The following is a 22,481-nucleotide window of genomic DNA, read 5'->3' on the forward strand; positions in this document are numbered from 1 at the left end:
GATTCAATATTTCAAGAGGCCTTACGGATACTAACACCTATATTTTTAATTCAGCTTATGTTGCGTCGAACGGTTTGGCGTATGTCAGGTTAACTACCTCGTTCTCACTTCCCTTAAGGGCGAATGTAAGCCCTTTTGTTGCTGACTTCTCCCGAGTGACCTGGTACCCTCGGGAGTAGTCGCTCTAATTGCCTCCTAGTTTTCGGTAAATATATCAAGGGCTGTGGGTGCCATATTTATACTAATCCATTTGCACGTACATTCTGTTACTGCTCGGACTTCTGCCTAGAAGCTTGTGTTATGATTAGGGCATTCTATCTGGGTTCAGCGTTTCAAAGTTTCCGACATATTCAATGCTTGCGTATGATTGCGTATAAGCTTCCAATGTGTCCAGCATACATTTATGACGTGTCCTATAATCGCCAGTTCGCCTAAAGTAAAGAGTCATTCTCCTGTAAGCGCCGCCTTATATGAAGCATAAGCTGGAATTGGTCTAATTAAACTTTTATAAAGCCAATTTGTCATAGTAGGACTAAGACCCCATTTCATGCCTAAAGTTCTCCCTCATATCTTCAAGCACCGATGTGCCTTGTTGATCCTATCCTCTATGTGTTGTCTTCCTTTTAATTTCCGGTCAAGGATTACACCTAATTATGTGAAATTTCTCTCTCGAGTGATATTAATTCGAGCGAAATAAATTGTTTACTTTCTTGTGAATTTATATTTTTTTCTCGTGATTTGTAAAAATAATAATATTGCATTAACAAATTTTTAATATTATTATTTTTCTAATGTAACATCATAATTGTATCATATATGCAAGTTTTTGTTTTGCAAATAAACATTTTTATTTTTTAAAACATTTGTTTGTCGCCTAAACCCTTTTTCTCCGTACACACATCCATCTTTCACATACATCCTTCTTACAAAATTTATTTTTTACCCACGACATTAAACCGGTTTTCGTGCACACATTTTCTGTATGTGAGTTTTATTCAAATTCTATTCATTTTGATATCTCTTGTGAGAGAAATTAAAAAAAAAAATATATATATAAATATCGCTCATGAAGTGAACGCAAAAAAATTAAGAGTTTAAAAAAATAGATCTCGCGAGATTAAAAATAAATCTCGTGAAACTGAGTTGTAAAACGAGAGAAATAAATAAAATTGTATTCACGAGTGCAAAAAATGCCTACTCTGAACAAAACTGACAGTTACCTTTTCACAAATATACCGAGGATCGGCTTATATTTGACCTATATAAAGCCTCATTTAAATTGCTTAAATACTTTGGAATTAAGGTAAAATTCAACATAAAAGTTTTTTATGAAAAATAAAAATGTTAAAAATATACTCATAGTGTAGGGTATTATATGGTCGGCCATGCCCAATTTCTTACTTGTTTTTTTGTAAAATCCTAACTCTAATTTTTCTTTTTTGAATTTTAAATAAAACATACAATTTTCTATGCTAATTTAATTCTAATTCCGAACAAATAAAGTCCTTTGCTTTGGTTAAAAACCTTCTTAAATGTTTTCAAGAAACTAGTTCTATGATACTAGTTATTCATTGATACTACACTAGTTCTGAAACAACTTCACGGAATCAGTTTAAAAAAATGTCTTATAATGAAAATATTTTCAACAAATTTTTAACGAAATTGAAAACGCATTTCTGCAACTGAATTATAAAAGTGAAATTGGATAGTTTGCGCTGGTTTTCTATATTCTGCACATAAAAAATTTTAACATATTATAGCTGCGGCAGAATGATCATTAATTTTAAGTTAATAAGACATTTGTGTATTTGTATATTAAATAATATTAATAATCAGAATTATTTCTAAATAAATTTCTTTTAACTAAATTAACAATCTGAATTTATTTTTGAAGTTTTGTAGACATTTTTTAACTGCGGAATAGTTAGAATTTAGGAAAGCATTTAGAAGGAGTTGCACTGTTATTAAATAAGGCACAAAACATAAATTCACTTTGCACCAATATGAGTGCAATTAAACGATAAAACAGCATTAATTACATTAAATTAAGCTATTATACTTACAAGTAAACCATTTAAAAAAAGTAATTTGTTTGCTTAAGGATGCTTTTATTAAGGATTTTTAATTATAATTTTTTTTATTTCAAAATGAAAAAATCTTGTAGAAATATTTGGGGTACAAATTTATAGATTTTTACTAGGCTAATTAAGCAAATTATTATTTATTTAAATGTATGTAATTTTATATTAAATTTAATTAAATTCTTTGCTGAATTTTTATAACAATTAAATACAATTTCTTACCAATAATGTGGTCATTTTAAATATTTATATAATGTTTATATTATTTGTTTTAAACTGCAGAATTTAAATAAATACTCACACGATCATAGTACAAAAGAATATATAAAAATTTATTAGAACATTTATTTGTTCAAATAAGAAAAATTAATACTTGAAATAATAAATTTTAATTTCGAAAATATACAAATATTTTACAAAATATATACAGGCAAACAAAGGAAAAATTAATTATAAGGAAATTAAACTAAATTAGAAATAAATTAACAAAAGGTACAACGATTTAGGAAAATACACATATTTTTATGTTACAAGTCAATTAATAAATATACATGCATACGTGCAACTAAAAGTTAATAACAAATACATTACTATAAAGAGAAAAAACTTTTTTATAAACTAAATAAATCTAAAAGAAAAATATCATTAAAGAATAATATCACTTTCTGGCAAATCAGCAGAGGACATATTACGCTGTTTAGGCAATGAACGAAAGCATGTAGAAACACAAACATTTGGCGTAAATTCTTCACGTTCCTTCTGTTCATCTTCGTTGTCAATGAGTATACAGTCATCATCTTCGGCGATCTGCTTATCATCATTACCTCGTAATATGATTTTATTGGTTAATTTACAGTAGTCGCTATCACTTCTACGCAGATAATTGTATAGAGCCACACTGCCCATGATGATTTTTTGTGCATCAGCCTCACATAGTCGCAATGGTTGGGATAACACAGGAAACAAGTTGGAAAGAATGCACAAAGTGTCATTCACCTCTTGGCCAGATAAATTCGAATTGGAATTGGGAATATTGTCAAAAATTCTATTACTTGGCAATTGAGATTTTAATAGTAAATATGGTTTATCAGGTAGACATTTGCTGCCTATAAAAAAATATGGATGAATATCACAATTTTTAAAGTTTCCATCCACATCAGTATTAGTTCTAGGTAAAGCAATTGAGCCATCCTCAATCATTTTGCATATTTTTGACTTTTCATATATTTGGTCGTAAAATTTTGCTTTAGTTTTTTCAACATCTATATATAGGAAATTGTAATTTCCATCCACTATCGTTGTCATTATAAGTGGAACCTTTTGAATACTGTTATCTTCACCATGGTCTTTCTGGAATGATTTTGGCCTTACTGGTTGATTGGGTGGCGTATAAAAAGACACCTGGTGCATAAGTATGTTTCCTAGACAATTCGATAAGTGATAACTCTTCTGCATATTGTTTACAATGGCAAGCCACTGCTCATCTGTTTTTGGCAAGTAGAGATATTGGTCTTTTAATAGCTCATACATTTTCTGACATATATCTGCAATCATTTTGACTATGACTGGCTTCGATGCCCGAAAACAGTAATTGCGACATGAGTTAACTTCTCCTAAAAAGAGTATAAATGATAGTATAGAATTATTAAAAAAATACAGATTAGGATTAATGCTTTTCACAAATATGTATGTACATGTTAAATGTAATAAGTAATGTAATAATAACGTAGTGCATCCTGGTAAGTACTATCAAATAAAAGCTTAAAATTTATTTTTAGAATTGTATTATATGTATGTGAATATTATGATATAATATTTTCGAGCAAATACATTTTCCATCACTAAGGGAATAAGCAAACATGTTTGTATACTCCTAATAGTTTTAGGGGTATACAATCATATGTATACATACATATGTATGTATATTTCATTAATTTAACTACAATTGTTTGTGAAAAGACCTATTGTTATTATTAAAATTTAATTTGCGTAACAGAAAATATATTCCTGTTAGGATTTAAAAAGTATTTATAATCATAAAAAATATGAACATGCAATAATTCTTTTTGTATACATCACAGCTCCATAATTTTTATGAAACACAAAAATAACTTACCCGTTGCTAAATACTTCAGAGTTATTGCAATACGTTCTTCGGCACTAAATGATTTCTTCTTTCTATGTGGTTCTAAAACAGTGACTAGAGGTTCCAGAATATTGACCAAATAACGAAACTGTTTCTCCGTGATGTTGAAAAAACAATTTAAATGATAAATTTCATTGCTGCGAAATAAAAGTTCTTTGCGTATGTTTTCCTTGTTAAGAAATTCATGCTGGTACTTTTTCAGCCACTCCCTGGTCCATTCCAGGTTGTTAATTTTCTCATCGCGTTCTTTTAATACACCAATTACTTTAATTTTTATTTTATCCATGTTTTTTGCAATCAGTCATTACTGATTGAAATATCTGCTGCAAATAGAATTTTGATGAAATTCTTTTTCGGCAAGAATACGAAATTTTCTTTGTGAAAAAATTACACGAACAACTTGCGAATTCTTACGAATATTATACTTTTATTTCATTTTATTTTAGAATTTTTCATTCTTTAAAATATTAAATTTTATTTAAAATTAGTTATTCTACTAGCATCGCAATAATATTTTACAACAATTACAAACTGTTCTACATAAACAATTAAAAAAGAAAACAATAAAATTGTTTACACTTCTGCAATCACTATCTCGGTATACGTCCACAGCAGATGATTTTTGTTTACGTTTATTTTTTTTCTTGTACGACAAACAGTAATGCCAACTCCTTAATTTACGTTATAGTTTAGCAATTTTATAATATCAATTACTTTGTAGTATCGTAGCGTAAAGTAATCGTAGCATCAAAAATTCGCCGATTTACAAATGTATTTCAGCTAGGGTGGTGTATAAATTCGAAAATGTTTGATAACAAATCTAGACATATTAGATTTGTATAGCAGAATTCAAGAGGATTTATCTCGTAAACAAATATCATTTTATTTAAATAATGGCATAATTGGTATGTATACAAATATGTTATGTAGGAAAAATATTTTTTCTATTAAATATTAACATATTACACAATATTGTTTTTATTTTATATTAAAATTGTATAGATAACGTGATTAACTAAAAAAATTCTTCCGGAACACTTAATATTAAGAAACGCATATGAAGTATTTATCCGGCTGGCGGCAACTGACTTCTACGTTATGGCTTTATTTTGAAATCTATTAAATGTTAACAAATTAAACAATATTGTTTTATATATACACTATGTAGATAAAGAGATTAACTAAAAAAAGTCTGTTCCGGAACGCTTTGTATAACAAGACCCATATGAGGTATTTACCCGTCCGGAGTAGAATTATCCATTCGCAACAAATATTCATTCATTCGTAATATAATATTTTCATGAATATGTACTTTTTTATGTTTATTTTTCACAAAAAATTAAGTTTTACTTAACTTAAGGCACTTACTTAAATTTAGCAAATTAAGCTGCCGGAATAGAATTTTTCGATGAAAACAAACATTATTCAATTCAGATTATACTTTCCTCACAAGTTTTAATATCTTTATCTTTATTTTTTAATATAATATAAACATTTTCAAAAATTTTTCATCAAATGAATTCGCCGTACTTATGGTTTTTGACATTTACGAAAACCTAAAGCAAAAACAAAATACATGGAAAATGTTATCTGAATTCGCCTTGATTGCTGGTAAACATTGACGAGACGTAGATTTTGTTTTTGTTTATCGTAAAAAAATTGTTTTAAAAAGCACTTGGGAAAAATTTGTGTTAGTTTTAAATTTCAAACTTACATTATTCGCATAAAAATTATTGTACAAAAACTCACAATCTACTCTCATATAATTGAAAACGTTTTAAATACTTTTTTCTATTCATTAAAAAATATATTTGCAAAACAAAAGGGAAAATTATTTTATTTTAACAAAAAATGCAAATCATATTTTTTGCTGTGTATTTTAGTAGAAAATACACAGCTGAATAAAACCAAATACATCTACACACACACGTGTACATCTTTTTCTATATACAGTGTGTTTGTTGCTTTTATAACAATTTTTTGATGAAATTTTCAGAGGTTGTCTCGGATTTTTGCTCATATCTCCGTTATTTACCGACCGATTTTGCTGATTTTAAATAGCAATCTTCTCGAAAGCATGTCTAATAGAATTATTGAAGATTCGGATCTCGCCGATATCTGGGGTCCTCTAAAAACTGATTTCAACAGACAGACAGACGGACATGGCTTAATCGACTCCGCTATCTATAAGGATCCAGAATATATATACTTTATAGGGTCGAAAAATTATATTATAGAAATTACAAACGGAATGACAAACTTATATATACCCCTCTCACGAAGGTGAAGGGTATAAAAATAAAGATAAAGGTATTAAAATATATTCTGAATTGAATAACGTTTGTTTCCATTGAAAAATTCTATTTCGGCAGCTTAATTTGCAAAATTTAAGTAAGTACCTTATGCTAGTAAAAATTTAAGTAAGTACCTTAAGTTAAGTAAAACTTAATTTTTTGTGAAAAATAAATATAAAAAAGTGAAAAATAAATATAAAAAATATTATATTACGAATGAATGAATATTGGTTGCGAATGGATAATTCTACTCCGGCGGAGTAATTTTCAATAGCAAGTAGCAGCCACCGGGCGGGTAAATGAGGTATTTACCCGTCCGGTGGCTGGGTTTTGTAATAGAAAGCGTTCCGGAACAGACTATTTTAGTTAATCTCCTTATCTAGTGTATACATAAAACAATATTGTTTAATTTGTTAACATTTAATAGATTTCAAAATTAAGCCATAACGTTGAAGTCAGCTACTGCCAGACGGGAAAATATTTCATATGCGTTTCTAAATATTAAGTGTTCCGAAAGAGATTTTTTTTAGTTAATCACGTTATCTACACAATTTTAATATAAAATATAAAAGAATATTGTGTGATATGTTAGCATTTAATAAAAAAAATATTTTTCTTAAATAACATATTTGTATACATAAAAATTATGTTATTATTTAAATAAAGTGATATTTGTTTACGAGATGCTTGGTATTTTCAGATTTTTTAAATAAATAATTCAAAATAATAACGAAGTTTTTCTCTGTTTAACGGACTTTTTTAATATAAAAATGTAAACAATAACAAACTTTGACAGTTAGGAAAACCAGGCAAATTAAGAAAAAAATTATCAGCTGATTTAATAACACAACCTTATATGAATTCGCTTAGGCCACCACCTTATCTGAATTCGCCTTGCTTGGGCCCAAAGTATAACAAGTAGTCCGACCCTTTGACAGCAGTACCTAACTCTAAGCATGTGTTAGTGAAAAAGTACCTAACTCTACCCTACAAACATTTTCTATTGCGGAAGTTACCCGTATGAAACTTCCAAACGTGCTAAAAGCTCGCCAGCGATGTTGCGGAAGTATAAGAATTCTTGTCACCAGTCGGGAAGAACTGATGCCGAGCTGGGGAACGTCTAAGAGTAACGTGGAAGATACTTCTGGAAGACCCGCAGAATAAACTTCTAGATGACTCTTGGAAGTAAGGTATTGCCAAAGACTCTTCTAGATGTAACTAGGGAGTCACTTCTTGAAGTAACTACTTTGTATCATCTAGAAGTGTTCCTATCTTATCGTCTAGAAGATGAATTTTCTCTTCTTCTAGAAGAAGAGTTTTCTCTTCTTCTAGAAGAAGAGTATTCTCGTCTTCTAGAAGATGAGTTTTCTCTTCTTCTAGAAGATGAGTATTCTCGTCTTCCAGAAGATGAGTTTTCTCTTCTTCTATTTGTATACTCGCCAAAATAAAAATAAATCTAAATAAAATGAAATTTTATAGTTTTTATTGAAATAACTAAAATTAAAATAGTAAAAAAAATAGATTTAACAAAAAAAGTAATATATGTACATTAGACCGACTCACAAAAAATGGTGCTTGAGTTACCCCCCTCATAATATTCGCTCTTATGTAATATGATGTTACCCAAAATATTTTCGGTTAAGTGTTGTCCATTCGTGAGCTGGACAGTTTTAAAGAAAATATCGTATGGGAACACGATTCTTCATGTTAAATTAAATATTTTAACCCAGCTTCAAAAAATCTTTGTTATGTTTTATAATGGTTCCCAAAATATTTCTAGTCTCTCGATGGCCTTTCGTGAGCTGAACCGGTTACAAAAAAGTTCCTTTTTAGTTATTTTGTTTTAAATTATACAGTATTTCTTAAACAATATATATAGTATGTGGTATCAGTTGAAAGGTTTTTTGAAGCCAAGTCTAGTGGTGCGCAAAATTAGCAAAATTGTGAATACATTTTTTTTTTTCTTAGTGAAAAACCTAACAATTTTAAATATTTTGGAATATGACAATTATAAGCAGACGGTTATTTATGATTAATACATCATTGGACGCGGCTTTAAAAAACAAACAAAAATGTAAAAAAAATAATTCCAAAATACCTTTTTTTTAATTTGGTCCAGCTCACGAACGGTCATCCCTAGATTTAAAGTATTTTGGAAATCATCATAAAACAAAGCAAGGAACATTTTGATAGGGGTAACAAAAACACGTTTTTGCTTTCCATACAGTCGGTCTAATGTACATATGTATCAAAAATTTAGAAAAATTACCTTATAATAAATTAATTTTCAGGAAATCTGTATTAATATTCCAACTGCTGACTGGTATACTTCCAAAAATTGTAAAACGTTGGACTCTAAAATATTTTTGTAATTCTTCATAAATTTTATGATCAATCCATCAAATTGTAAGAGTTATATTTTGGAACGCATTAATCCTTCAACAAAATAAATAAAAATAATGTTATAATTAATATTGAATATACATACTTTTGTATTTATTGAAATTACCTCTTATACTTTAGGAAGCAATAAAATAGGATTCTCTTATGTCCAATACATTTACCACCAAAATTTAAACTGTCAGATCCATTTTTTACATTTTCTACAAATAATCGACATTTTTAATGGAACCGCGTGATGAAATAAGACATATATAACTTACCAGATCCCTTTTTATATTTTAATTTGGTTAGAAGTATTTTAATAGGGGGTACAATATTAGCTACTACTTTCTAAAAAAATAAAATAATTAAAATTTAATTAATTTATTGTTTTTAATCAATAAAAACATTACCTTTCATGAACATTTTTTAAATAACTTGGAATTAAACCATCTATAAAGATTGGAAATTACGAGCCATGGATTATTTTTAAAATTATTTACAGTCACTAACACTAATACTGCAATACTATTTTGCTTTCTTCTAATTAAGGAGTTATACACGTTCAAAAACTATCTACTTAGGTTTAATATCTTGGAAACGGCATGCTCAATATTAAGAATATTAGTATCATATGATAGGTCATAGAAAGACCTGGTGTTAATAACTAAAAAAGTACCTATAATTAGAATAATTAAATCCAAAGCTATATGAAAATTAATAAAATTGTATTTATTTAAAAAAGGTGGGTTTAAAAATATCTGATTTCAATATTAAATATCTTATATGGGCAATTTCGTGTCGAGTGACCCAAGTCAAAAAACAATTTATGTATAAAACAGTATTATTAATTTCAATATAATGATTCCAGATAGCGTTTGAATACTTTAGGTAAAAATTTTAATGTGTTTTGTTTTTGTTACGATAATGAAATACAAATAAAATTTTAGCTCAAAGTGATCATACGTAATCTAGAAACAGGACTTAAACGCGCTAATAGTTTAAAAAATATTGAAAGATAAGATTTAACTCAAATAAATCTAAATAGGTTAAAAATGCAATGTTCATCAAATGAAAGACGAAACGTACAACTTCAAAAAGTCTTTAAATGCTTATAACTCCTAAACCAATTAAGATATTAGACTTCGTTTAAAAATAATGGAAACGGAAGCCGTTTAGAGTTGTTAACTTATTCCTAAAATAGTATTTTAATGTAAAATATGAAAACTTACTTTTTAATTTATATAATCCTTGAAGATAATTACTTTTTGGTATATATTTAATAAACTTCGCCAATTAACAAAACCTTATTAAATGTTTATTAACAGTTGACTTTTAACACAACACTGTCATATTGTTTTTTATTACTTAAGATTCACATTACATATATTAATTACACTATTTTTCTATGAACTTTAAATTCAATAACTCATTTAAGTTTAACAATGAATAATTAAAACTAAACATGACTGGACAAAATACAAAACATCACTGAACTTAGCAAAATTTCTGCATTATTTATTTTTATTTTTTTCGCGTTCACGCTAAAAAATGGAGTATTTATATTTTTTGTTTTTGTACTCTTCTTACTTTTATCCGGAAGTAACCTAAAACTATACTTTCAGACGGCGAAAAAATCAATGTATTTTGTTTTTGTAAAATGTGTGCTCTCGTCTGACAATCGTCCAGAAGTGACTAAAATCCACACTTTCAGATGAATAAAATACAACATTAATGTGAACACTCTTCAAACTGTCTTCCAGAAGTGACATAAACATACAAATCAAGAAGATACAAATTAGGAAACAATGTATTTTGGTTTTGTAAAATGTGTGTTCTCACCCAACTCTCATACAGAAGTCACTAAAACGTATACTTCCAGATGAAAAAAGTTCAACAGTCATGTTTTTTTTGTTTAAGAAAAATGGATGCACTCTTCTAACTTCATCCGGAAGTAACTTAAAAGTGTATTTCTAGAAGACGAAAATTCGAAAATTTTGTAAAATGTGCGTTCTCGTCTGACAATCGTCCAGAAGTGTTTCTGACGTGGCGTCTGGAGTGATGCGCAATAGTTTAGTCTTCTAAATGTTTGAAGGGTAAATATGTGTTTGTAACAAAAATGTATATGTATTGGTGCATTCTAAACATACAGAGTTTTATAAAAAAGATACAATTTTAAATTTGTTCGAATTTTCAATACCAAAAATTGAAACTCTGTTTGTAAATTAAAATTCAACAACAACAAAAATGAAATGTCAATAATTAGAAAAAAATCCTTTTTTCTAGTTTAAAGAAAAGTGAAATAAAATTATTTAAAAAAAAATTATATATTTTGTGTGCACAACCGTAATTTCGCGTAAAATCCTTAAAGTGGCCAAAAAAGTAAGTTAAACATTTGAGTGTTTTGACAAGTTTAAATTTCTCACAAGAGAGTCGAATTCACACGACACTCGTAGATGTGAGAGAGTAATTTCCTGTATATGAGAGTCGGACTACTTGTTATACTTTGCTTGGGCCTTTAAGCAACTGCCAGTTGCAATTTTTTGTACCTATTTTTTCAATATAGACGTATGTATATTTTTTATTCAATACATGTTTAGATTTTCTAGTAAGCAGTATTAGTTGTGTTTGTTTGTACAAAATTAAAAAAAAAAATATCAACAAAAAAGCATAAATATGAACAAAAAATAAATAAATTGCAACTGACAGTTGTCCATTATGCTAATGGCAGAAGCCGAACCAAAACAATGTATTTACATACTTTAGCTAGGAAAAAAAACAGAAGCACAACGATGGCGTGTGTGTCCTGCTATTACAAACAAATATTTCGATTATTGTACAGTAGACACAAAACAAATACTGTGAATTTTTGCTGCCAAAAAATTGAAAAGTAATGTTACAATTTTTAGTAGCAAAAATATTAAAATGTGAAGATATTAAAATATTTTTAGTATTATATTGATAGAAATGCGTATTTTACTGCAAATTGTTACTAATTTATTAATAATTTTAAACGCTGTCACAGGGTATACAGGTATACGTCACGAGCAAAAAGCTATTTCCCTCTCTTTCGCACAAAACGATTTCAAAGACGTTTTTAAGCTGTATTTGATATACCTCTTTCCACAAAACAATTTCAAAATCAAACAAAAGCTGATTTAAGACGTTTTCAAATGTCAAAAGTGACACCTCTGAATACTTTGTGACGCTGTGTCAAACTACATGTAAAAAATCAAAAGTGTATTTGCAAAAAACATTCAACTGCTCTGTTAACACTACCTTATAACACAGGGTATACAGAGACGTCACGAGCAAAAAGCAATTTCCCTCTCTTTCGCACAAAACGATTTCAATGATTTTTTTAGCTAAACAAAAAAAAAACAAAAGCTAAAACCAGCTTATCAAATGTCGAAAGTGACATATCTGTATACTTTGTGCTTATAATTAATATACCTTGCATATGTGCAAAGTAAATTAATAAAGTAGCATCACTTGAACAGCTGACTATTTTTTTAACTATAGTTTCCATAGAAAAATAAAATTAGTTGTCAAAGTTTGTTTTGAAAATTGTTAACATTGTTTATGTCGCCATTTTTAAATTGTGTTTTGCTATTTGTTAAAATTTGTGAAAAGTTGAAAAAATGAATTAAAAGTGGTTTTAAAGTAGTTTAAAAGTGTTATAAATTGTATAATATATAATAATATAATTAAATCCTTAATATTTTATATTTATGTTTTGTTCACTTTGTTGTTAAAGGAAATTTTCTTAAATTTTATTTTGACACATTCTTAGATTATTCCAAAAACAAAATACATGTGTTTGTTGTAGATGTTGTTGTACAACAAGAGATGTCGCTACTTTATTAATTTACTTTGCATATGTGTAAAAGATAGGGTTCTATAAATCGACTTTCGAACAATCGACTTTTTGTCGAAAAAAAGTCGACTTTCTAAATAAAAATTCGATAAAAGTAAAAAGTCGATAATTCGAAAAAAGTCAAAAGCTTTAAAATAGTTTAAAAAACTCGAAAAAAGTAAAAAAGTCGGAAAAAGTAAACTTTTCGACTATTTATAAAATACGAAAGTTTAAAAGTCTACTTTTAACTAATTTAAAAAAGTAAAAATTGACTTCGCATAAAAAGCAAAAAGTCGACGTTTGTTTCAACTATAGAACCCTAGTAAAAGAAATATCCATCAGTTGTAATTCAGGGTTGTGTATACACAGGTGTCACTTTTGACATTTACAACAAAGTTATTTATGTATATTTATCCTCTTTTTTGTTATATGGACAAAATTTCATTTACTTGAAAAAGTAAAATGAAATTCCATTCGTGCGACAAAAAAGAGAATAAAAATAGTTTGATTTATATTTTTCGTATTTACACAATTGGTATTAAACATTAAAAAAGTAAGATGGAAACAGCTGTTTCACTTTTTTATATGTGTTTACATAAAAATACATCCCAGATCTAATGCGACCTGCTTGTTTTTTGAATCATTTCAAAAAATGAAGAGAGCCGTACAACTGTCAAATTTTCCATCCATATTCTCTCTCAATGTGTGATGGTTTCATTACATACGATCCCATCCGTACTCTTCTACAAAAAATTTTGTCAGATCATATTACTTGTGTGATCGTGTAAAACCGGCTTAATTGGCATCAAAGTTGTCAAAAAAGTAGAATCCAAGGTAAATTAATAAAGTAGGATCACTAGAACAGCGGACCATAACAAACCATAACGAATTTTCAAAACCATAACGAGTTTTCTACAGAAAGAAAAAATAAATTTTATATTGTTTTTTTCAATAGATTTTAAAAAATTAAAAGAAATATAAATTTTTGAAAGTTTGCTTCAAACATTTTAATTTCCGTAAAATAGTTTTTACCTAGATATGTACTTATATTGGTTTTCATTTAAACGATTAAGCATGTTGGCAAACTTATAACGCTTATTTTATGAAGCCCCTTTTATAAATTTTGTGCAGTTTGAATATATAAAAAATATTTATAAAAAATGTTTACAAATAAACTCGCTAAGCATTAAAATATAATATCAATTTACAAATAATTATGTTGTAATTCAATATTATGTTTTAATTAATTAATTGCTTATTGTGCTTCTTATTAGGTATAAATATGACACTTAGAATTAAGAAAGTTAATTAACTGTAGAGACGCGGTGTAATTCATAGTGTTATGTTAATAATGTAAAAGTGAAAAGAAAAATATATATTTTTTTAAATATAAACTAAACAGTTCAATTTGTATATATAAATTTTTAAATATAAATAACAAAATACGCAAAGAAAGTTAGTTAGTTGCATTTTGTTTTATAAACACATTAAAAGATATGTTGATTTTGTTGTTCCGTATACATAATCAATGTGGTTATAATATTCTATGGCGATCTAGCAAATATTCCAAATATCTTTTTACATTTAAAACACTTTTGTTTTATTACAATTAATAATTTTGTAGATGAAAAACGCAGGAAAGTCACACACAAAACGCGGAAAGTCACACAATTTTTTATCGAATGTTTTGACTTACTTGGATGAAATCAGATTTAAACAAATTGCTCGCGTTAGTAGATTTTATATTAAATTTAATAAGAAATGATGAAATTTTCCATGGAGCGCATTTATGCAAACAATTTTTAGTAGAAATACAACTAATAATTGTTCTATATCGATTAGGTTCAAGTGGAGAAGGCGCATCACTGTGTAAAATTGCGAGTTTACTTGGAATTGGTGATGGTGGAACTATCAAAGTAATTACTGATGTTAATCGAATTTTATTAACTAATTAAGAACTATTTCTATCTAGTTAATAAGAATTTGCAAATCAATCCACAATCGAGGGGGAAGTAAATAGACGGGCACTGTTGGAATTAATTAAAGAACAAATCGCATAACGAAGTTTTATTAATATAATATTAAAACGCGATTATAACAATTAAATGCTTTTTAATTATTGCTAGTGTTAGTTTTATATTTAACTTTTTTTTCATATTTTTTAAATCTTTCTTTGCTTTCAATTTGAAGTTTTCTTATTTCTATTTTCTATTTTGCTGCAATTTTTTTTATAAAAATATTGCGAGGTTGGTTTCTGAAAGTATTTAAGTAGTTAAAGAATGTGCAATGTACCAAAAAATATTAAACTCTTCATATGATTCTATCTTGCCTTTCCTTCTTTAGCAAGTTAAAATTTTGAAGAAATTATAGTTCCTATCCACACCAACAAATTTGATATCGTGGATTATATATAATGTCCACAAAATTACCTTAAATACATTTGCGTATGATCAAATAAATATGAAACTCATTGCAATTTTTTAATAAAACAGTGTACACCTAATAATGTAGCCTCGTCCACACAGCTGGCCATCAGCTGTTACAATCTTATCTGTCAAAATTCCTGTTTGTTTAAATTAAGAAATCGTAAAAGTTGTAAAAATTTTTAAAAAGTGAAGAAAGTTATGTTTATTAATAAGTTTTCTGGTTCAATTGTGATTAAATGTCTTTGTTGTCCTCGGCCCTTAATAAAATAAGAAAATCTTTTGTTCCGACATACGTTAAAAATCAGATTCAACAATTTTTAGCACAACCAATTACTTTTCACAAATAGCACGTTTTATTCGCAAAATTTGTCTTCCCAGTAGTTATAGTTATGAATTTCAGGCATCTGTTTAAATAATTTAATAATATAATATTTATAGTTAAAATTTAAAATATTTGCCAAAAACTCATAATTTAATTGTGTTTATTTGTTGCTTTTTCATTCTCTGCATGCAGTTTATTTTGACAGATGGGATTATTTCACAATAACAAATCGCCTGTTGTTTTTGTATTGTTGTATTTGTTGTAGCGACGAGGCTACCTTATTAAGTGTACACTGAGACGTAATTACATAGGGCTCTGAATGCAAGTGAACCTAAACAGTCATTCATTATTTACACAAAGTATACAGAGATGTCACTTTTGACATTTGAAAAAGTCTAAAATCTGCTTTTGTTTGATTTTGAAATTGTTTGGTGAGAAGAGGTATATAAAATACAGCTAAAAAAAATCATTGAAATCGTTTTGTGCGAAAGAGACGGAAATAGCTATTTGCTCGTGACGTCTCTGTATACCCTGTGTTATTTATCCTCTGATTTGAAAAGAAGTGTTTGCAACTTTGAAAAATCTGTTACAACATTTGAACGCTCAAGCAAAGCTTCATAAATTAAAGATTGTAAAAAGCCCAGTCGCTAAAGACCATTTGAATAAATTTTGAAAACTGTTGTTTATAAAAAATAAATTTGTAATGTCTATTGGGTAATTTAAAAAAAAATCGAAAAAGACTATGGATGGGATCGTCTGGACGAAATCTGTAATGAAATCATCACACATTGAGAAAGAATACGGATGGAAAATTTTACAGTCGTAGGGCTCTCCTCATTTTTTTAAATGATTCGAAAAACAAGCAGGTCGCATTAGATCTTATTTTGTTATTTTTGTATACCAATCGTGTAAACACAAAAAATATAAATCATACGACTTTTATTCTCTTTTTATACCCTTTACCTTCGACTCTTTTGTACAATTTTCGGTAGGACCAATAGGTAAAAAGTAAAATTTTAATAAAACCCTGTATAACCAAAATATCCAACTTTGATCTCCTCTAAGTCCGGCAGTTATTGACCGATAGAGTAACATTGGTGCAAACTTTATTCAAATCCAGTTTGAGTTGTCATTTTGTTTCCAAATACTTTTTTTTAGATTATGCCAGTCTTGTAGTAAATGCGCGATATGTACATATGTATTTTGTAAAAATCCCCGTTTCATTTTGAGATTGGGTTCTCCAGAGTACACAATAAATGTGTATTTAACTGAGTAAATAAGTTTGTGTGTGTAAGTACTGTGTCAAGCAAAATTAATCACTATATTTTCAAAAAGCTTATGGAATATGAAAATTATGAGCAGACGGGTTTTTATGATTGTACATTATTGGACGCGGCTTTAAAACCCCGCTTTCCACATTGGATATTTTGTTTCAAAATTAAAATTTTAAAAAAAATAATTCCAAAAAACTTTTTTAATCTGGTCTAGATCACGAACGGTCATCGCTAGACTTAAAATATTTTGGGAATCATATTCATAAAACAAAGCAAGAGGGGTAACAAAAACACGTTTTTGCTTTCCATACAAAGTAAGTCGGTGTAATGTACGTATATTTGTTTAAAAATGCTAACACAGTTTTGTTACCTACTGTACAATAAATAAAATGAATTGTATGTCTATATTAATCATTATTTGTCATTGAAACGATGACGCGAAATTGTATTTTTTCTTACAACAAAAAAAGTACACATTGCTATCAGATCATACATTTTTTAAAATATACCAAATAATATAATACTGATCAAAACGAATTTGAAACACCTACCATGTTATAATATCTCTGAAGTATTATTATTATTAACATTAATTTCGCTGTTTTTAGTTTCCTTATTGTTTATTGTTTCCATTTAAATTTTAAAATTGATAGTCTTCCCAAACAATACATTTTAATTTATTAAGAAATTTCTGTAAAATTTTGCGAAAATATAAATTTTAATTTAGTTATGTACTATGTATAACTTTATGTGTAGGTGTAGGGTATGCCAAGTTGATATGTATTCGATATTTCTCATATTTACTCACAGTAATGTTGAAATAGATACACAGAAACTTAATATAAAGATTTCACGTTTAATTGCAAAGAAATCATTAGAAAAACTGTTTCGGAATAGAGAAGATCTCGTTTAAGAATTCATAAATATTTCGAATAATAATTGTAATAAAAATGAGTGCCAAGTGTAACATCGTCGTAGTGTCATTCTTGAGTTTGTTGTCATTTATTTCGGCAGACGTTAATATAGTAACACGTCAGGAATGGGAGGCCAAAGAACCGTCGAATGCATTAACACCTCTTGAATTACCAGTGGGTCGAGTAATTATTGCCCACACAGCGGGAAATGATTGTAGTACACAAGTATGTATATAGTCTCAAATCTTAATATTGATCTGATTTCAATAGCGAGTAGAAACAAATAAAAATTTATAAATATATAAATGTCCTTATACAAGAAAAGTTTGGGAAATTAATAAAAATATAAATTAGACCTTGAGATTTTTTTCGCCATATATAGTCTGTAATATTTTGACTCAAATTTGTCCTTTTTCAAAGGAAAAAATCTCTATACTTACATAAGTATATATGAATGTATTTATTGCTTTATGTCGATATAGCTTCCTAATGAAAATGATGTTTAACATTTTCATTAGGAAGCTATATCGACATAAAGCAATAAAATAAAATAAAGCCGATGAAATTTTGAAGAACTGTGTACATAGAATTTCTTTAAATAAAGCATAGTTCCACTTGTGTATCGACAATAGATTTAACTTTTATAAAATTGTATATAGGTGCAAAAATACAATAAAAAGTTCCATAATTCAAACACCACTCTTTACCGCTGAAAGTTTATTTCCTTCCATTACTTACAACGAATGTGATTCCATTTGAAAAACTGAAGCTGAAATATTGAATATTTTATGCCTCCGCATATTATCTCATTAAAAAGTAATTATTTTTTTTTTCTATACTTTTTAATGTATAAATTTAGTGAGTAAATAAACTCCTGGAATTTCATTTTTAAAAATCCTAGTTTACGGGATTTTAATAATCGAAATTTTCTGTTTAGCACCTCGAACGTAAAATGCTACAAAGTTGAAACTAATATCCAAAATATAATTGACAAGACAAAAACTAATAAATTTCTATTCAATACTTTCCATTAGGTTTCATGTTCCCGGCAAGTGCGCATCATTCAACATTATCACATGTCCAAATATCATATAGATGATATTGCTTATAATTATCTAATTGGAAACGATGGAAATGTATATGAAGGACGTGGTTGGAATTATCAAGGTGCTTTAGTTAAGGGTTATAATGTTGGTTCATTTGGTATTGTCTTTATGGGAAATTTTATCAAGGAGTTACCCAATGAAAAGGCATTAACAGCCGCTAAAGCTTTATTGGAAAAACTGGTAAATTTGCAAAAGCTTAAGGAGAACTATAAAATTTTTGGGCATAGTCAACTTATGCCTACAATTAGTCCCGGTGATGCTCTTTTAGCTGAAATCAAAAAATGGCCCAAATGGTCAGATCAAATTTAAAATTAATAAAATACGTTTAATTTCATTGTCATTTAATTTTAAGTTAACAATCATAAATAAAATAAAAACAATTATCTAAATTTGAAATTTTCTATAAATTTTATTAGCAGCACAAATTTAAAACGTCAATACAATTTTTTTAAATTTTGAAAAGAAGTAATTCAAGATCATATAAATATACAAAATCAATTCCAACAAATATTGTTTAGATTTGTTTTAATATGCCTATTTATTCTTTAGCTCCAGAGATTAGTCTTTAAAGAGATAAATTATTTTGTCGTTAATAATTTCGTGCAGAAATAGTAATTATGAACCGTTCTGGAAATAGTTCTTTAACAAACGATTTTAGAATGACTTTGTTATCCTCAGAAATAGTTCTAGAAAAGGTTCAGATAATATATGAGCAAAAGCAAAATTTTTAAAATTTCGGTATATAAAATACATGTATGTACAAAATTGAAGACCACAAGCTTATTATCTCGCAACTTTATGAACATTAAAAATTAAAATGCTTTGAAATTTATCAGAATTTGTTCATTTATTTCAACACTGTACATTCAGTTTATAACTTATAGAGCCATGCTTTATAAACAAGATTCAAAAAACTTTGGACATTTAAAAATCAATATAATAATTTCATTTATTACACATATATATCAAAAATTTTGGTAATTTAAACACATAGTTAATGAATTCATACATAATAATAAAATATAATTAGAATTATGTTTTCAAATGCGGATAAAAAACTGTTTGCAAAAATTAAAAATATTTATATTTTACTTTGATTCAAAGTAAAAATATACGAGGTACTTTAAATGCCTATATATTTGAAACCGACTGCGATACATAACTTAGTTCATTTTGCAATGCATTGAAAATCATCTCTAATTTTAAGAGACAATTTTTACGAATTTTTTTATTTGCAAAACTTAGAGTTTGGAAAGAAATTGCAAAAAAAATTCAAATATTTATTTTTAATTGTTGGTGTATTTTCTAAAATAAGAAATTTGGCTTGGAAACACTATCGGTTATCCCTGCACCAAAAAATTATGCTCATTTTGCAATTTTTTGGAGTTTGTTTTGGGTATTAAAAAAAAACTATTCACTTTTAACTTAATGTAGACCAAAAGTTACAAAATCTAAAAATTTTAATATGGTCTCAAATAGAGCCAAAAAAGGGTTTTCAGTTTTTACGACACGGCATATCAAAAACATGATGTCATATTTGAATTGAGCACTCCTCGATCTTTTAGAAATGAAGTGTTTTCACATTTTGTTAATCTGTGTAAATTTTAGAAATTAAAAACTTAATATTGACATTACCGTATTATAGGGCACGGTCTATACGTGCAAATGGCTATCTCAAAGTACGTCCTGTGACAGTAAAATTAACGGTGTCTCTATAAATGTCGTTCTAAGCTGCCGTCTACGAGACTGATCTATTGGATCCTGCTCATAACTGCACTCAGAGAAAAAACATTATTGTGGTAACCATGTTCTAATAGCAACATATCATGGTTAAAATTATGATATAAAAAATTATATTATGATTAGATACAGTTTAAATGGCTCCTCCCATACAAATTAAATATACAAGTTCGTTTATCTTGGAAACTAAAATTTTGCACGAAGAACTTTAACAACTATGTAAACATTTTGGGTTAAAAATTTGCGGACTATCTCCTATACGAATTAATTACAAAAATTCGTTTATATGGAAAACTAATAGAACTAAATTTTGCACGAATAACTTTAATATTCATCTGAACTTTTTGTAAAAAACAGGGCGGATTTTCATCTGGGGGGCTTGGAGCCCCATACAAATTAAATAGAAAAAGTCGTATATCTGAGAAACTGTAAGAACTAGAATTTCAAATTTTACATGAAGAACTTTGACATTGATTTGAACATTTAGAGAATAACGGGCGGACATTCAATTTGTGGCTTGGCACCTTCCATATGAATTAAATACCCTGTTTCGTACATCTGGTAAATTATTAGATTATAAAAATGTTTCATATATTACATTAAAATCTTAATAAACATTCGGGAAAACTGGCAAACTTGCAATAATATGCATAACATCTTTGGTTCATAAAAACATTATTCTATACAAAGTGAAATACTGATTAATTCTATATTCCAAATGAGAATTATTTCATCTCATTTTATTGTCGCGAAAAACAACACACCGAAAAAAACTAATCTGTGTGTGGTGTGTGGCTAAAGATTTTTGTTGTTGAACCAGCAGACATAGAACAACATAACATATAATGGTTATATGGAAGTTTAAATGGTTATAAATAACATAATATGTTTACATTGTTACCATTATTTAGTTATTTAAAAAATAATTATGTTTGAATCATACTCAAATTTATAATTGCCATGAAGATGAAAATGATTATAGTAATAACAATATCGTTGAAATCGCATGAAAATAACAATTATATGTTTTTGACAACAATATATTATTAACGTTGTAACATTTAGTTATAGTCGAACCATATGTCGAACCATGTTTTTTCTCTGCGTGTGTGTATGTTCTTCTAGTATACATATATGAAGATCCTTCCTGACATAATTTGGTGGAGCATCATACTGTGTGATGTAAAAGTTGAAATGACTCTTTAAATGACATCCCAAGAGGAAGTGTTGAGTCAACGTGACATTGTGTTCCTTGACTGGGAGCGACTTCGTTTCCTCGTGTAGATGATGTTCCGAGGTAATTTGTAGACAGTTGTATTGATTTTATTTGTAAAACATTGGACTTAGACCTTCAAATATATGCTATGGGTCCTCATAAGATTTTATGACAAACTAGGCATGTTCTTTCATCTGTCTTGTCGATGTGCCGAAACCAGTAATAATGATTATTTCACAATTTGTTTAGATCTACATAATGAATTTTTTGAGTTATGAAAAATTTGTTAGCCATCACCCACATGGTAGAAAAATCGTGAGTACTATTTTTTCATTTTAAACATATTTTTACACGTTAACATGGACACCCGGAAGCACATTGTTAAATCGACTAATAAATATATATGTATAATATAAAGATAATACAATATTTAACACAATTCGCAAATTTCAATTTTTCGATTTATATGACATTTTGGTTCATAAAAAAATTATAATTTCATAAAAATACTGGTATTTTTAAGCCTGTCATTTTCTAAAGCAAACCTTATATGGAGGCCATGTCCAAATGTAAACCGATTTTGTCCATTTTGAATACCAATCAAACTGCAAGAATATTTTAGGTCCTATCGTTCTTTTAAGAGTAGTCTCTCTGACTGACAGACGTGTCTAGATCGTTTGAGAATAAGGACCTATAAAATTTTAATGTAACAAATAAGATCAAA

At 27.9% G+C, this 22,481-nt stretch overlaps 2 protein-coding genes across 2 annotated transcripts; one reads left to right on the plus strand and one right to left on the minus strand.

The window, feature by feature from the left end:
- Positions 1–2,513: 2,513 nt before the first annotated feature.
- Positions 2,514–4,854, minus strand: LOC111676598. The gene is made up of 2 exons (XM_023437552.2): positions 4,198–4,854; positions 2,514–3,694 (listed from the first exon to the last, which is right to left on the minus strand). The coding sequence occupies exons 1-2, from the start codon at positions 4,511–4,513 to the stop codon at positions 2,727–2,729; spliced, it is 1,284 nt and encodes a 427-aa protein (XP_023293320.2). The 5' UTR covers positions 4,514–4,854; the 3' UTR covers positions 2,514–2,726.
- A 12,783-nt stretch (positions 4,855–17,637) lies between these two features.
- On the plus strand, positions 17,638–19,197 carry LOC111676597 (peptidoglycan-recognition protein SD). The gene is made up of 2 exons (XM_023437551.2): positions 17,638–17,920; positions 18,730–19,197. Exons 1-2 carry the CDS (start codon positions 17,732–17,734, stop codon positions 19,108–19,110), a joined length of 570 nt encoding a protein of 189 aa, XP_023293319.2. The 5' UTR covers positions 17,638–17,731; the 3' UTR covers positions 19,111–19,197.
- Positions 19,198–22,481: the final 3,284 nt, after the last annotated feature.

The sequence above is a fragment of the Lucilia cuprina genome, chromosome 5, assembly GCF_022045245.1.
Source record: "Lucilia cuprina isolate Lc7/37 chromosome 5, ASM2204524v1, whole genome shotgun sequence".
Lineage (NCBI taxonomy): Eukaryota > Metazoa > Arthropoda > Insecta > Diptera > Calliphoridae > Lucilia > Lucilia cuprina.